Source organism: Mauremys reevesii, linkage group 11 (assembly GCF_016161935.1).
Source record: "Mauremys reevesii isolate NIE-2019 linkage group 11, ASM1616193v1, whole genome shotgun sequence".
NCBI classification, from domain to species: domain Eukaryota; kingdom Metazoa; phylum Chordata; order Testudines; family Geoemydidae; genus Mauremys; species Mauremys reevesii.
The window spans coordinates 16,154,091-16,171,762 of NC_052633.1; the positions used below are offsets into that span (position 1 = coordinate 16,154,091).

The 17,672-nt window shown below is 48.0% G+C and overlaps 1 protein-coding gene, 1 long non-coding RNA gene and 1 pseudogene across 2 annotated transcripts; 2 read left to right on the forward strand and 1 right to left on the reverse strand.

Moving 5' to 3' along the window:
* The first annotated feature begins 3,973 nt into the window (after positions 1-3,973).
* On the forward strand, positions 3,974-6,005 carry LOC120374710 (gamma-crystallin B-like). The gene is made up of 3 exons (XM_039494801.1): positions 3,974-4,009; positions 4,418-4,657; positions 5,681-6,005. Exons 1-3 carry the CDS (start codon positions 3,974-3,976, stop codon positions 5,954-5,956), a joined length of 552 nt encoding a protein of 183 aa, XP_039350735.1. The 3' UTR covers positions 5,957-6,005.
* On the reverse strand, positions 4,651-10,022 carry LOC120374711. Its single transcript, XR_005586217.1, has 3 exons — positions 9,944-10,022; positions 7,859-7,976; positions 4,651-5,136 (listed from the first exon to the last, which is right to left on the reverse strand). It is a non-coding gene; the product is annotated as an uncharacterized LOC120374711 (long non-coding RNA).
* Positions 10,023-12,157: 2,135 nt separating this feature from the next.
* LOC120374519 lies at positions 12,158-13,263 on the forward strand (annotated as a pseudogene).
* The last annotated feature ends 4,409 nt before the right edge of the window (positions 13,264-17,672 follow it).

Sequence of the window (17,672 nt, forward strand, 5' to 3'; positions counted from 1 at the left end):
CCCCTCTCTGCCGGCCAGGTGTCTGCTCACGCCAGTCACCCTGCTGACAGCTTAGTGTGCCTCTCCACCCCACTCATTCACCAGCTAACTGTCAGTCGCCTTCTACTGCCACCTGCCTCTCTGCTGTGAACTCTGCACATGAGTCTCACTATTTTTAGCTCTTTGGAGGCTAGGCAGAAACACTGCCCCATCTCAAGTGATTTCAGCTCTGATTAGGCATTTAACATAACAAAGAGACACATAAGAAAATTTATTCTGCACCTGGATGGAAAAAATTAGAGGGAACATTGACCACAAATTATTTCTGTATCTAGAGTACTATTTTATATTCCAATTTCCCAGGGAATAACGTGTTACCCCAATACCTCACAAAACCAAACTGAACAGGTCAAACAGAATCTTTTGAGATGCTGGATGGTAACATATACAATGGGAAATTAAGCCAACTTTTATACAGCGCAAATAATGTAACACAAATCACCATCCATCGGTCAGCGTACAGCGTCCCAGAACAGCATCACCACCCATTCAGTTAACATGGCAAAAGCCGACAGGGATGAGTCCTTCAAAGAATCAGTAAAGAGTGGATGGCACTGATTCAGGCTGGCCCACTCAGAGTGAGGAAGACTTTTTCCAGCCCTTCTCTGCTGACGTAGTGGAGAGAGCACTGAGCTACATGAAAGCAGGAAAAGCATGTGGCCATAACAAGATTTCCACCAGAAATGCTGTTAAAATTTGATAAGCAGAGCATAAAATGGCTGTCAATTTTCATATCCAGTGTCATCCAAGAGGACAAGATGCCTAAGCTATGGCAGAAAACTCAGATGCTAACTACACCAAAACAAGGAAAGAACCATTCCCTTCCAGCTGTCTGATATCACTCTGAGCTGTGCTTCCAAACTTCTGGAGTGACTAATTCTACAAAGGATCATGCTCACATTAGAGCAGGCTCTAAGTGATGACAAGCCAGGTTTTCAAACCTAGCAGGAGAACTTATGACCAATTCATTCTCTTACCACCTATATAGAAAATGGTTTTCTACCAAAAGAAAAAAAAAGACAGGGGCTGTGTTTCCTGACTTGACGGCACATTGGCTTGCTGGTCTAGATGTCAAAGATGTTACTTTGATGCATTGTTATGGCTACAGAAATGATGCTTCAAAACAGACAGTTCCAAGCAGTGCTAGGAAATAAACTGAGCACATGGAGGAGCCAGAAGAACAGGTTCCCTCAGGAGGTCTGTTCTTGCCCAAACATATTTCCAAAAAATCTGTCTCCAGCTATCTCAAGACCATTCAATTATGCAGATGACATCCACCTAGCCTCAAGAGACAGAGATTTCAGAAAGGTTGAGGACAACCAGAACAAGATATGGCAGCCATCAGTGGTGACTGCACGAAGCGGAGACTGAAGCCCAGCATGTCAAAAACTGTGTTGTAGTGCTTTCACATCAATCAAACCAATGCTTCATGAGAACTCAACATCTCCTTGAATGAAGAGTGATTGGCATATGACACAAAGCCAGTATACCTACAAGGAACTCTAGCTCACACACTTACCTATGAAGATAACATCACTAAGAGAGCTCAGGAAATTAGCAGCAGAAATGGCCTCTTAGATAAGCTTGCAGGCTCAAGTTGAGGAGCTAATGCACAAACACTGCACGGTGCTAACCCTCTGCTATTCAGTTGGAGAATACTGTGCTCCTGTGTGGCTAAACTCTCCCCAGTGAAAGCTAGTTGATGTACAATTGAATCAAATGATGAGAATAACAGGGACTACGAGAGCAGCAAACACTGGGTGGCTGCCAGTCCTCTCTAACATCCCACCTCCTAACAGGGAACACTGTAACATTGCAGTGAAGAACCTCCTTGACACAATCCAGGCAATAACCACAACTGCCACTTTTCAAAAGTGCATGTGAGGTGCCTTGCCACTGACACATCAGCATGGTTGAGGTTACAGAATATTAGGGCTAGAAGGGACCTCAGGAGATCATCTAGTCCAACCCCCTGCTCAAAGCAGGACCAATCCCCCATTAAATCCCTAAATGGCCCCCTCAAGGATTGAGCTCACAACCCTGGGTTTAGCAGACCAATGCTCAAACCACTGAGCTATCCCTCCTCCCTGGGTAGGGCACTGTCACACTGTGGCAAGCAGAATGGGAACGAGCTTCTCTCTCTCTAAGAAATTTCTCTCGTCACTCAGACTGCCAGGCTTCGGGCTGCCACGCTATCCATGGTACAAGCTCAACCATTTCAGATGTGAGGTGGTAAGGAGTGCGGCCAATGACCACACCTGGGGACTCCGAACAGCTCTGTGTGGCTGCATATGGGGATAGCTGCTGCACACCTACTGAACAGTTGCTCATCTCATGCTGGTCTCTCAGGAGGCCATTCCACTCTCTATACTGCTGTGACATTATGTGTGTAATATAATATCTCATTGAAAGATGACAAGGCCAGAAAGAGTTAATTAACTCACAGACTGACCTGACCCATGGCCGAACTTCAGAAACTGGTTAGGAAGATACGTAAATGAATAGAGCTTTGAAATACAAGTCTGCATTGTTAGAGGTAGAAGGGTAGATGCTTGCTCAGGTCTTGTGATGTAAGCAAACAAGTCTTGTCTATTGCTATAGCTTTGATCAAAAAAGGAGTATTAACATTTAGGAAAACACTTGAGTGAAATAGTATTATTGTCTATATGTCTCTTTGAACGTTATGGTAACCTGTATCTGAACGGTTTAATGGATAAATTACCCCGTGCTAATTGCCAGGATGTTTGGGAGAAGGAGAGTTAAGCCTATTGTTTTCTCAGGCCAAAAGGCTGCTGGAAATGTATAAGAACCTTGGGACACGATCCTTCTTCATCTCAGATCTGCTTTGGGTTTCAAGAGGGGGAAACCTTAAGGATTCAGATCCCCAGTCATTGACTGGAGCCACCCTGAATATGGACATTGGACTATAACCTATAGACTATTTCTAAAAGGACTTTTGGCAACTACAAGCTCATCTCTGCTATGTATTTGAACCTCAAAAATTGAACTGAAGTCTGTACGTATATTGATCTTTTAACCAACACTCTCTTTTCTTTTTAAATAAATTTTAGCTTAGTTAATAAGAATTGGCTATAAGCATGTATTCTGGGTAAGATCTAAGTTATCATTTGACCTGGGTCTGGGGCTTTTCTTTTATATAATGAGATAAGATTTTCAGTAATCATCATCATATCTGACATATGTGTCTGGATGGAGGCCTGAGGCTGGGTACTTTAAGGGAACTGCACTGTTTGGACATCTGAGTAACCAGTGAGGTAATATAGAAGTTGTTTTGTGCTGGCTTGGTAAATCTTAAGTATTGGAATATCCACCAGCTTCTGGGGTTTGTTTGCCCCGTTCTGTTTGCAGTTCACCCTGATTGAATGACCTCAGCTGGTTCCCAAGGGCAGCACCGTCACAACTGCTGACCCCAAAGCTACCAAATAGCTAAAACATGCGTGATGTGTACCTAAGCCCTTTTGACATTATTTTTGACATACACACTTCTGTTTTTATCTCCCTACTTACTTTCTACTTTGTTGTTTGAACCCTCTGCTGTCTTTATTGTACAGTGCACTTCTGCATTCACTAATAACAATGCAACTGCAGAGACTCTATACAAAAGGATTGTGATGGCATCGATATCCAGTCCCCTCTGTCACTCGGCCAGAAGTTTCTCTCTTCTCCTGAACTATGTTGTCTTCAATGTAAAAATGGCTGTGCTGACAGATCCAGGGCCCAGAACTGGTCACTGGTAACAACAGGAATATAACCTGTTCCTAACTACACAAAACCAATGGACACTAGTACAAAGAGTGAATGAGACCCCCGTGTCACGAGCTGGCTCTATGAACAGAGAAAAGACTTTTGTTAACGTGTGCACACTTAGCACTGGTTATGAGGTATAAAAAGGCAGTTGCCCAGCTGCAGTGATATGGCTTGCAGCCTGAATCCAGCTACGATGGGAAAGGTAAGAGAAACCTGTCTGGACAGGATTGTTTGGTATGCCAGGCTGAAGCCAGGGACCTGACTCTCCTCTCATTTACAACAGAGTTAGTTTGTTGATGTCAAAGGAGTTATTCCTGGCCTATACCAGTAGGAGAGGAGAATCAAGAATGCAGAGCCAGGGGACCTATGGCCTCTATTAATCCCTGTATATTAATCTCTCAGAGCCCAATTCTGCTTTCGCTTACACTTGTGTAAATGAGGATCAATTCCACTGAAGTCACAGGAGTATATCAATTTATCATCACTATGAGTAAAATGTAAGGCCCAGACACTTCAGGCTTAGTGTGCTGGATTGAGAGAAATTGGAATGCCAGGACGCAGTCACACTGTATAGGATGTCACTGAAAACTCTGTTTGTTTCTTGCACTAGATCACCCTTTTCGAGGACAGAAACTTCCAGGGCCGCTCCGTTGAGTGCAGCAGTGACCGGCCAGATTTTCAAAGTCACCTCAGCCGCTGTAACTCCGTCCGCGTGGAAAGTGGCTGCTTCATGCTCTATGAACGTCCCAACTTCCAGGGACAGCAGTTCTTTCTGAAACGGGGGGATTATCCTGACATGCAGTCTGAGGGTTTCAGCACCTCCATTAAGTCCTGCCGGATGATCCCACCTGTGAGTTCAATTTTGCTTCTTTTTTTTTTTAATTCCAAAAATGGTAACATTGCCCAAGCCACTGTCATAAGCAGGGCCAACTCCAGGCACCAGCGCAACAAGTAGGTGCTTGGGGCGGCCAACGGAGAGGGGCGGCATGTCCGACTCTTCAGGGGTGGATTCCTCAGTCCCTCTCGGACGGAAGGACCGGCTGCCGAATTGCTGCTGAAGAACGAAGTGGCGGCGGTGGAGCTGCCGCATATCGCAGCTTTTTATTTTCCCCCCGCCGCTTGGGGCAGCAAAAACACTGGAGCCGGCTCTGGTCATAAGGTTCTTATTTGATCATTTTCAGCTTAGCTACCAAGTACTGAAAATGAGAACTACTTTCTTCCTACTAGTGGTCGTCCCTCCAGGATAGCTGAGGGGGACATTCCAGGGATACGCTAGGAAACCTTCCAGTGCCATTTCCGGGCCTGGATGCAGCTCTCCTTTGATTAAGTCTGTGGACAGTAAATGACAAAATACTTTGAGTTAAGAAGGGAAAATGTTTCCGTAACTTCTGGGGATTTGGAGATACACTGGGCCCACTCCCCTCACACTGGTGTAAAATAAGGAGTAACTCCCTGATGCCCACAGAGTTACACCAGTGTGAGGGGAGAATGGGGCCCCAATATTTTCTGTAACGCTTTAGAACAAAGTCACTTCTTGGTCTCCTTGATTCTGGGGCCGCTGAAGTCTGAAATAGCCCCCAGCAGAACTTGGCGTAGCCTAGGAGACCACTGAGGATTGGCCAGCATTGTACATTCTGCCCCACCCCTTCTTGCACCTGGATGGGCTCCCTCCTCCCCGCCCCAGACATGCTCCCTGCAGCAAGGGTGGGAGTCACGGCTCGCGTAGGTCTGAGTCAAATGGGTGGATGTGCTGCCTTTGCAGCATTCAAGGATTCCCCTCCTGTGGGGAGCAGATGCAGCTTTAAGGGCCGAGGACCACAGGCAGCCAGCCTGCTGTGGTCACTCTATTACCCTGTCTCATTTTCTGTCACAGCACAGGGGCACCTACAGGATAAAGATCTATGACAAGGAGGATCACAGAGGCAACATGGTAGAGTTAACTGAGGACTCTCCGCAAGTCATGGACCAGCTACGCTCCCCAGAGATGCTCTCTTGTTCTGTGCTGGAGGGGCACTGGATCCTTTACGAATTGCCGAATTACAGAGGCCGCCAATACCTGCTGAGGCCAGGGCAGTACCGGAGATTCAGCGAGTGGGGCGCTATGAGTGGCAGAGTCAGCTCTTTGAGACGTGCCACTGATCTCTACTGAATCAAGACGCCTTTTGCCTGGAAGGGTCTCAATGAATAAAATGCTTTAACAACCATTGTGCTCTCAGCGTGCTGTTGTAAGTGTACTAAGGGGAACATCGAAGCTTGTCCTGTGTTCTTGGGCTACGGTATCATCTTCTGAACCAAAAGTTGTCCCTCATCTTTCCCTGCCCTCCCCCAGCATTGCATAGCTACTTCCAACACAAAGTGCCCAACGCCAAACACAGGGCTCCGGCCTAGGCAGACGCACAAGGGAGTACAGGGGCACCAGGCTCCATCCCAATCACCTCCACGGCTGTGCCGACCTTACCCAAAACGCAGTGTGCAGGACATGTAGTAGGAGCTGAACCATAGAGTGAAACATGCAGGACTTGGACCATAGAGAGGCAGTGGGAGGACTGTAACCATCAGCTACAGTCTAGATCATAGTCCTCCAGCCTCCCCTTTTACCAGAGATTTGGAGCTAGGGCTGAGGGGGCCCTGGAAGTATCACCAGGGAGCAGCAGCCGGAGCCCCCTCAGCCACCAGGCATGGAGCAGGCAGAACTGGGTGCCCAGCTGATGGCAGGAATCAGCCACAGTCCCCTCCCAGCTGAGGGGCAGTGCCAGTCACAGCTCTCCACCAAGCCAGGGTCTGAGCCTCAGGCCAGAGAGTTACCTGAGCACCGATCCAGTGCAGGGCTGGATTAACTAGCCATCGGCACTACAGGCCTGGGTCGAGGGTCCCAGCTCCTGGAATTATCTGATTACACTGGAACCTCCTGTTTGTACCCAAACCTGAGGTTTCTGGCCCAGAGGGATGTAAAGCAAAGCTTGAAAGTATGACTTGGGTGGAACCAATGCAAAGACGTCTGCCTAAGTCTGCAGCCATCCTGAAACACTAGATTTAAACAATGCACCTCAATGTGATGTCAACTGCAGGAGCCACCAGCGCCAGCCCAGCAGAGGACTGTGGGAGGCAGGAATAGAAATGCTGCAGGCCCAGTCCACCCAACCAAGCAGATGCCCTGGAGCCTGGGGGAGAGTTTTTGGAGCTCCACAACCTCTACCCTTGTATCTCAGGGTGGGAGGGACAAAGAACCCCCCATTGTCCCTGAGGGTGGAGGGCCTTTGCTCCCATTCCTGGGGGAGGGGAGGGCCCCATGCTGTTGTTCCTGTCTCTTTTGGTGGGGACCATACAGAGCGTTTGCCAGGCTGGTGGAGGGGGAGCCATGCAGCACCCGCCAGCCACACCAGCAGCAGATGTACTTTGGATCCAAAGAGACCGTTACATACAGCGAGATGCATCCTGATCCTTGGCTCTTCATGAGCAGGGATGAAGGGTCACCGTTCTGGAAAGACTAATCTGTATAGATGATTATGAAGGTGTGAGAGGGACAAGATTAAATACAGAGGAAAAGAGCAAAGGCAATGAGACATTCAGTTCTAGCCTGCCCTCCACGGCTACAGTACAGTCCCCTTATGGAGACGCCAAAGGTGAGGCCGAGCTGAGCGTCTGCACATAGATCCGAGACACAAGCTCCTTTGTCAGTGAGAGAAGCTCAGCATTGTAGCAGGCCTCCAGTAAAAAGTGCTAGACAGTATCATCTCCAGTGGCCTGTTGGCACTATGTTGTACAGTCACATGGGAGACGAATTCAATAGAAATCTCTAGACAGACTGCCCAAAACCCGCTGGCATTCTGGAAGCAATCGGCATGGCCTCTGGGGGACAGCGTGAGGCTCTGATCCAGCAAAGCACTTAAGTGCGTGCTTAACTGAAGTTCATGGATAGTCCCATAGAGAAAGTTAAGCATGTGCTTAAGTGCTGTGCTTGCTTGGAGCCTGTCCTGGGGTTCACTCAGCAGTGGGGGCACCTCTTTATGGCGACATCTGGGGATCAGCTCCCACCCGGTGCAGTACTCACGCTGTGAGCCCGCTCTCTCTCTCCTCATCACTTGGCCCTTCTGCAATGTCACTATGGTCCCCCGCCTCCTTCCACGGCATCAATGTCCCTCCAGACGAGGTGATCGTATTTCCCTATGCTGAAGATGGGACACCTGGTAAAATTACTCACATTCAAGCCAGTTCAACAGCAATCAGTCAGAACTATGTAGTACCAACGTTCAAATTAACATCAAGTTGACTGAACCCCCTGTTAAAAAGAAATTCTGTGTAGCTGGAGTCTTTATTTACCTTCTTATCTTTAAGGCTTTAGGGTTCCCACAGGGAGAGGTGACACACACACCTACACAACAAGGAGAGGTGACAGAGACACACACACACACACTCCTCTCTCAACAGGGCGGTGATCAACAGACCGACCCTCCCTGCCCGGTGCTCTCCGCCCTCCATGCCTGGCTGGGCCCCCCTCTCCTGGTACCTGGCACCACATCTTCCCAAGGCAACAGGTGGTGGAGGGGGCACATTCCCCTCGCTCGCCCACCCCAGTTTCTGCCAGGGTTCACACCAGAATGCGGCCAGCAGCAGTCTTTCAGCGCTGTGCAGGAAGGAAGGGACGGGAGCTGCTTCCAGCCACAAGGCAGGAGGTGCTGGGGAAGGGATGACCTGGCCCAAGTCTTCGCAGAGCTCATCTTTTCCACACCTATTTTCCTCCGTTTCTGGAAGCAGCTCCTGCCCCTTCCTGCTCACAGTGTCAAAAGGCAGCTAACACTTCCAGGCTGCTGCTGGCCACTGACATAACCCGCCCACCTCTTGTCCCCCGGCTACAGCGCAGGCAGGAAGGGGTTAAGCCCCACAGATGCATTGTGCACCAGGGACCATGAACCTTACTGCAGGGGTTTCAGCAAACCCAGCCAGAGAGGGGGCTCAGCAGGGCAGGGTGCCCAGTGGATGGAGCAGCCCCACGATCCCTGGGGGCAGGACCCAGGGTGGGAGAGGGGAGCAGGTGAAGAGGAAGTCTGCAGAGTCAGGGCATGAACAGGCTGGAAATCACTTCCCCCCACACCACCACCCCAGAGCTTAGCTGAGGGGCGGAGCGGCTACCCCCTGCCAGGGCTGTGCGGGGCTTCAGCACACACAGGGCTTGGCTCCTCCTGGCCAGCACCCTGGGGCACTGGCCCAGCCAGACGCAGCGAGGGAAGAAAGGAGCCTGCCGACCAAGCTGTTGGTGAGCTGAGCGCTCTGACCAAGTGCTGGTTCTCTGCACAGCGCTGGAGCAGGATGCGTCCCAACAGGGAGGATGTGGAGGAGCAGCAGGGCTGGGAGAGGCAGGTAAAGGGGCCAAGCAGAGAGAGGGAGCATGTAAAGGGTCAACAGGTGGGCAGCAGAGGAGACACGTAACCAGCCACTGCCAGCACTCGCCAGCCACCACAGCTCACAGTGCACAGCCAGTGCTGGCTGGAAACAGGACAAGGGGCGAGGCCCTCCTGGCCGAGAGCCAACACGCAACAGGAGCTGCGCTGTCGGACCAGGAGGGGGAGTGGCTGGCCCCATGCACTGCAGCTTTGTCCTGCCACCAACCTTGCACACCCACCCCCATCATAAGCCACTGGACCCATCCACCCCCACCCACCACTCGTGAGTGGTGAGCTGCTGAGCAGGGATCTGGCCAGCAGCAGGACCCACCAGTATTGATTGGGGGGAGACAGAAAATATGGACAATTTGTACATTTTAAAGAAAAGGTCAGGACACCTGCAGGAAGACTTAAATACAGGAATGTCCCTTTAAAAACAGGACACCTGGTCACCCTGCTCCAGATCAGCTGTCCAGTTGGTGTCTCCTGCAATCCTGTGCCACTTCCCCCTGGCTGGTAGGAGAACCTAGGCCTGCCTGCCACTCTGGGTTCCAGACCAGCCACTCTATAACTAGCAACCATGGTCTTTGTTATCCCAGACTCTATTGCTGGTCTCCTAGGCTTCTTCCTACCTTCCTTTCACTGTGTTCTGGCCCATCCCTGGGTTACTATTGGAGCCTCCTCTGCTCCCTGTGGCTACTTCACCCTCTCTCAAGTTCAAGTCCTACAGTCCAAAGCAGGATCCCAGGACTTACTGTCTCCGTAGAGCACCTCCTTCTCTCTTACCAAGTCCCCTCCTCTCTAGGGAGTAACTAGAGTTCCTTCCTGTAGCCCCCTCCTTGTGCACCACTTCCTGGTTTTATACCAGCGCAGCCTGTTCCTGCCCAGCTGGCCTTCTTCCATCAGACGTTATCTGCCCTAATTCTGCTCCAGGTGCAGCCTGTCTCAGCATTAATTGTCCCTTTATACTTACTCAGGTCTGGAGTGGGGTAGACACCCCATCACCCAGCCATTATTTGAGCGCACTCTCTTAAGCAATAGATACTGCAGTGTTGATTGCCCCCTTCTGTTCTCAGTCCTACCGCTAAGTCAGGAGTAAGTCTACTGGAGGCAGGGGAGTTATATTGTTGTATAAGTGTGGTGAGAGCACAAGAAAGCCCTGCAAGGGTGCTACTTGTCGCACTCTTCCAAAGAAGAGCAACAGCTAACCTGGCAACCTTTTCAGCATGAAAACAAAAACAAGCCCAAGCCATCCAAAGGGGTTGAGATACTTAGTACAAAATAACCCCTAATTATTTATATTAGTTGCTCTCCTGCCTCATGACACATCATGCAACCCAGCATTTCTGCCTCCCTCTGTCTAATGCCACATGTCTTACTCTATTATAGTCTGTTTTCAGGACAGTAACGTTTTTCTCAATGCTTTTCATATACATGGTCTGTTGTCCTCCTGTTTTCTGCCTTCCACTAAGTGCCATCCAGTCAAAGGCTTGTTTAGGAATACAATTTTTTGACATCTACACATGGCCAAGCCACTTCGGCCTTCTTTCACTAATCATGATCTCTATAGCCATTGGCCAAACTCCTATTCAGGAATAAAGGGGTTTGTCATCAGAAAGCCATAAACAAAATAAACCCCAAAGAATGACACAATGATCCAAATGCTCTGGGGCAGAGCCCTAGTTACAAAAGAGGACAGGATGTCAGATCTTTCAAGGTTATCTAACTCTCATTAAGATCTGTAAGCAAAGGTTTGGCCAAAGGCTAAAACCCTGGAGTCTAGATAATACTTAGTCCTGCCATGAGTGCAGGGGACTAGACTAGATGACCTCTCAAAAGAAGAGAGTTTGCCAGGACTAACACTGCTGAGTTTCAGTATTAGCAAGTAACCCATAATTTGAAGTCAAAGCAAAATATATCAGATAAGACCCAGTTGGTTCAACTGCTCAAATATTTGAAGTAGCTATGTTAATAGCACAATCAGCCCAATAAATGGTGAACTTTTCAGAAGGTGCAGGGAAACATGTAACCCTTCAACGTGAAGTCAGTGCAAAGTCTACTGGAATATGTCTTTTGATCTCTACTATTCCTCCCTCCTTCCCTCCCTCACATAGCTGAGCTATGGTACATGATACACTGACAGAAATTCCTTTCTGTTACTGTCTTGTGGAGTCAGGATATGTTCCAATATGTAGGGTAGCATTGCAGCATGTATTATGAGACACATCTGATGTTGTTTCTTTTGCATGCCTTTAGGAAATCAGTCATTTTCCTACAGTAACTGATTTAATATTTTGTCATCTCTTTATAACAAAAGGAGTAAGAAACATTTTGTTTTCATGAAAGAGGCATAGTGATTGATTACGGGTCAAATTTAGACGTGGTGTAAATAAGTGTAACTCCATGGAAGTCTGTGGGCTAAGTTCAACAGTGGCGGGTAGATGGGATAGAATGCACATGTGGGGTAAATATGCTGTTCGATCTCACTGGCAAATACAATTGAGGACAATTTTATCTAAAGAAGATAAGTGTCTGTTTAATATTCTGGACCAGATCCTCAGCTGGTGTTGATTGGCACACATCAATTTACACTCTGCCACCATTGTCTTCAAGGTATATAATGAACTGTTCATTAGCACTCAGGGCACCAAGAATAACACAAATGTAGCAAAGATGATGAATGCAATATGCTACATGCAGTAAATGCCATTCCTCATGATAAAGAGACAACATGAAATCCCCTTACTCATCAGAAAATGCCCCTTTTGTGTTATTCTTGCAGCTGCAGCATTAGGTCTGCTGTAGAGAAAAGATATCTCTGTATTTGTTCATGGCTCCGAGCTGTCACCTCTACAAGCTAGTGAAAATGGAAAAGGTAAGCAGAGCAGCAGGCATGCAAGCCCAGATATGCCAATATTATGATCTAATGCATGCATTTGGGTGAGGTTTTATAAATATTTACATTGTGGCTTGTCTTCTTCCAAGACAGGAGCTTCCCGGGCCATTGTTACAAATGTAGCACTGATCACCTGGATCTGCAACCCTACTTCAAACAAAGCAATTTCAGCCAGGTAGAAAATGGCAGGGGGACGACTTATATGGGTGCCCCAATTACTTGGGACAACAGTACTTTCTTAAAAAGGGGAGAATATCCTGACTTCTGAAAGTGGATGACTCCACTCAGTGCCTCCTCCTCCTCCCCACAACACCTCCTGCACACCACTGAACAGCTGATCATGGCAGGTGGGAGCTCTGGGAGGGAGGGTTAGGAGCTGATTGGTGGGGCCTGCCGGCAGGAGAAAGGGTTGGGGAGTCAGGGGAGGAGCTGATCCATGGGGCTGCCGGTGGGTGCTGAGCACCCACTATTTTTTTTTGGTGGGTGCTCCAGCCCCAGAGCACCCATGGAATCGGTGCCTATGCTAGGTGCTATACAAACATAGTAAGAGACAAAACTGCCCTGAAGAGCTCACCATGGAAACAGGGAAGACTGACGGAGGGTAGGAGAAAGGTCATATCATCCTCATTTTACACTTGCAGAAGTGTGGCACAGAATGCAAGTGGCTTGCCCAAGGTCATAGGAAGACCATGATAGTGGTGAGCGCTGAACCCACATCTTCCTCATCCCAGTCTAGTACTTTAACCACAATGCCACCTTTCCTCTCAGCAAACAGATAGGAAAAAATAGTATCTCTCTGTGTATGTTTCTTTAATTGCAGCCAGATTTAATCAGTAGAAGATCTGTCTGGTTTTCGAAAGTTAGAGGTATTTCAGTCTTTCCTTCTCTGTGGTCCCTTTGCCATCTCAGAACACCGGATCCCACATCTTCGAAAGAGAGGACCTTCAAGGCCAAATGTTGGAGCTCACAGATGATTGTCCCTCAGTTCAGGGTTGCATCCATCCTCCTGAGATCCACTCCCTCAATGTTCTGGGTGGCTCTTGGATCTTGTATGAGCTGCCGAACTTCAGAGGACGATGACAAAACTTGCTGAAATGCGGGGAGTACAGAAGGTTCCTTGACTGGGGGGCTGTGAATGCCAAAGTTGGCTCTTTACGACGGATGGTGGATTTACACTAGAAGATGATGTTTTAAATAAACCATTGACAAACTCCAAATTCCTTTTTCGATGTCACGTTTGCTAGACTAATTTAAGTAAACTTGAATTAAAAGAGGCACCAAGCCATAGAGTCTGATTTAAGTTTGCTTGGTGTCCCTAGCCAGAAGCTGGGAATGGGCGACAGGGGATGGATCACTTGATGATTCCCTGTTCTGTTCATTCTCTCTGAAGCACCTGGCATTGGCCACCATCGGAAGACAGGATGCTGGGCTAGATGGACATTTGGTTGACCCAGTAGGCCGTTCTGATGTTCTTAACCAGATCCATAGATGGTTTCAATCAGCATAATTCCATTGGTTTCAATAGAGCCATGCTAATCTATACCAGTTGAGGATCTGGCCCAAATCCTCAATAGCCAGGCAGTCATTATGGAAAGAAAGAAGTGTGCCATTCTGGATTAGTAACAGCACGCTATCCCTGCTCTGACTGAGAAAATTCTATTGCAAATGAGTTATAATTAATGTAATTATGTCTGCATATAGCAGTCACCTCAGCCACACAGCATGCTGTGTATAATTTACAAGAAACAGTAAATTACAACACTATAAAAGCAGCAAAGAGTCCTGTGGCACCTTATAGACTAACAGACGTTTTGGAGCATGAGCTTTCGTGGGTGAATACCCACTTCGTCGGATGCATTCTGGTTCTCTCCCCAGATGTGTCATAGGCTGCCCCTGTGACCAAGGGCAAGCGGAGTACTCTGAGTTTGGTTTCTCCATCAACAGTAATTCTCAGCTCCATGAAGAGTGTTGATGGGCTGTACTCATTCGTGTTTGTAAATGCATTGAGATCCTTGAAGAGATCGCATGTAACTACAAAGTGTGCAGAGAGTCGGTATCGGAAATAGACAGTCTGTCTCTCGCTCTGAAAATAAGTTTGGGGCAAAATTCTTTCAGATTGACACAGCACATTTAATCTTCAGTATTCTGCTCTCCTTAAGGGCATGCATCTCCTTCCGAGACCTGTACATGTGAGGTTTATGGTTTGTTTAAAGGAGCGACTGAAAAAGTCTTGATTTGGGGAATGAGAATGAGGTTGCCACAGTAGGAAAGAAAGTGTGTGTGTGTGTGTGTGTGTGTGTGTACAAAAATATAAATATGTTTTATTACCCAGCAGTAGACTGAGTGGTATGATATTGTGGCATGGATATTCTTATTGCTTAGGTATATTTGTGTGTGCAAATAGTTCTACAATTGTGCACACATACATAGCATGATTGTGTGTGCAAAGTGGGTACATACAAATGCATGGACATTTGCTCAGTTTTGACCCGCTGAAAATCTGGCCCCAAACTTTGTAGCATTTTTAATGTTATTTTGCATGTAACAATTAACTGAGCTCACCAACAGTTTGACCCAAAGTGTTTGGTGTTCCTGAAATCCTCAATTAGAATAAAAATAAGGCGGCTCCTCCTTTGCTTGTCATCAGAAGTAGCCCGCCAATCCCAGTACACATACGCTGACTTTGTAGAGCAATCATTCGGCAGGTAGAGACTGAGTACCTCAGTCCAAAAACTGTGGACCTTACTGCACCAATATTGTGTTGCACAGAGTGTGGCGTAGCATGCACCAGCAGGTCCCTGGGCAGCCAAGTATTTGTTTGTATGCATAGTTACTCAATTTACAATCATGGCACACGTCTGTACCATTGTAGTTGTACAAGTTCATAGTGTAGCTACCTCAGGCTCTGTCTGTTGAAAACCGAGTCTTCAATATCATAGTAGACAAAAGGCCAAATGTATTACTTATGTGATTTGTCTTCAGCATGATTCTCCCCTCATCACTGGAGTATCGTGACATCAGTGGACTTAACGCTGGTATGAAAGCAGGGTAACGTAGTGGAACACCAGGTCCCCAGAGTCCTAACAGACCATGACACATTCGTTGTACTATTCAATTGATAATATGTCTCTAATGGCCTCCAGCATCATTTACACGTTTTGTCCCATTGCACATCATCCCTACCAGGGTCTGAAGCACTCAACTGCCACACTAACCTCAGCTCCTAATGCCATTGGGATGAATGGAATTCCATAGGGCGCGGATACTTCCTGACTAGTGGGAGAGACCCACCCAGAGCCTGTTGGGGCCTCGCTAAATTCATTTAGATCCTGTCTCTTGCTCCTAAGGTTAACATGCCGATTCCCCGCTCACCTGCATAGCTGACTTTACCCTGCTCCCCGGCAGATCCCTGCAATACGGCACAGAAGAGGTTAACCCTTTCCTTGCTTCCCAGAGGACACATTCTGTGGGGCGTACATGACATTCATCTGGAATGTGATTAAAATAAGACCAATAAAGAAAATAAAAATAGCAGGCACTCCTAGTTGAGCCTGTTAAGGGACAGGGCGGCACCTAGGCTACAAAGAGTTAGAGGCCAAATTCAGCAAGGGCTGAGCTAGAAAAAGAACTGCCAAGTGAAGCCGCAGGCAGAGAGGGGCTCCTGCAGCGGTTCCTGGGGAAGGGTCTGGGGGCTGGGAAGATCCAGCTGAAGGTTTTGTTTTTCCTTTGGGCGAAGGCCCCGAGAGCAGGATAGGACCGTGCCTAAGGCAGGAAGGACTGTGCCCAGCTTAAGGCCGGGTGGAAGATTTTTTTTTTGCGTTTGTTTTGGGAACTGTGTGTTAATTAAGAAAACCCCCAGACCTCAAGAAGGCTGTGATTGGCCGAGTGACTGCGCAGAGTTCTTAAGGGGCTCTGACAAAGAGGAAATTGAGGCCAGGTGCTACCAAGCAACCTCTGGCCATGAGGGGCGCTCAGGAAGCTGCTGACCCTCTTACAACAACAATTCAGCGTTATTTGAACATACAATGTACTTTTCCAAAAATAATTTTGCTAGCAAAAGTTGACCTCAAACATGTGCAGAAAGGAAACACACCCAGAACCCAAACTGGCTTATGAATTTAAATGAATCTGCACTGTCATCCGGGGACCATGTCCCACAAAGCCTCATGGCAACCCTGCAAGCAGCCCCCTGCTTCCATTTCCCACTCCAAGGAGTCTCTTTAGTAACTCACAACCGCATGTGTTCATCCACACCCCTGCTTGGGCTCAGGGTTATGAAATTAACACACATTAAAAATGAAGGTCTTGCATCCATCCACTTACCACCTTACCAGGTCACTCCCAGGCCTTTCCTGTCCACGCCTCACTCCTCATGTTCCAGGTTTCTCTGCTAGATCCTCCTCACACCCAGCAGCCTCTGCTCTCCCTGGGAATACTCTCTTGGTAGCTTCCTGCAGGCAAATCAGCTGATCCCTGCTCAGGTGTGCTTCCTGAGTAACTAGGGCTGGCTGGCCCCAGGTCTCTAGCCCTCCAAGGGGCAAGCCACCAAGTTCCAGGCATGCAGAAGCACATTCCTGCTCCATTGCATAAGCAGTGAAACCCTAGGAACAGGGAGATTTCACAAAGGAAACGTGATCCCAGAGAAGACAATAGAGTACATACCATTTTTAAAATCTTCAGCTCTTCTTCAGAAACTCCAGATGTTAGGCAATAAAGGCACAAGCCTGCAAACCTTTGCCCAGATAAGTACATTGACGAACTGCAATTACTTGGCTGGGGGAGGACCTGCAAGGTCTTGGTGCTCCAATACCACTGGATGGAGTCAGGACTATAGTTCCACTAAGAAACATGTAAAACCATTTATTTTGTAGAGCATCCTTCACATGCAGACTGGTGGCTCGGTGCTCAGCTGCGGTACACTGGTGAAATCACTGGAGCTACGCCAGCATACACGAGCTGAGGATCTGGCCCCGTCTCTGAGACTGCATTACAGGTACGGGACATAATGCGAATGTAGAGTTCAAAAGAAGATAGCACAAGGAGAAAGCAATGACAAGGCATTGGCAAATGAGAACACGTCGGTTTTAGGTGGGATTTGAAATGAGAGAGCACGTGAGGTGGAAAGATGCAAGAGGAGCATCCCATGCAGCAGCAGCTGTAGATGAGAATGCTCTTGTACCATAAGTGATGAGACTATGTGTAGGCCCAACTGAAGGTTGATGGTCTGAGTGGAGGGAAAGGGAGAGAAAAAAGGGTCTGTTGCAGCTTAGTGCAACTGCGCCTGTATTTCTCCCTTCTGGTCCAGCAAGGGCAGACACTCTAGGCTCCCAGCTCTTCAGCCATCCCCTCTCTTGGGTAGACACAGGTGTCTTTCTCCCTTCTGATAGAAGTTTTTCCAGGCTGCACAGTTCTTTACCTATGCTGTGAGTTCCCCAGCAAGCCAGACTGCCTCAGCAGCCCATAACTGCCCATAGATATACAGTACCACACAGCCCTTCCTGAGCAAGCACATCTGTCCTGAAGCTGAAAGCCTTGCAGAGAAAAGAACTGACACTTATGCCAATAAGGGATCACCCCATTTCCAACAA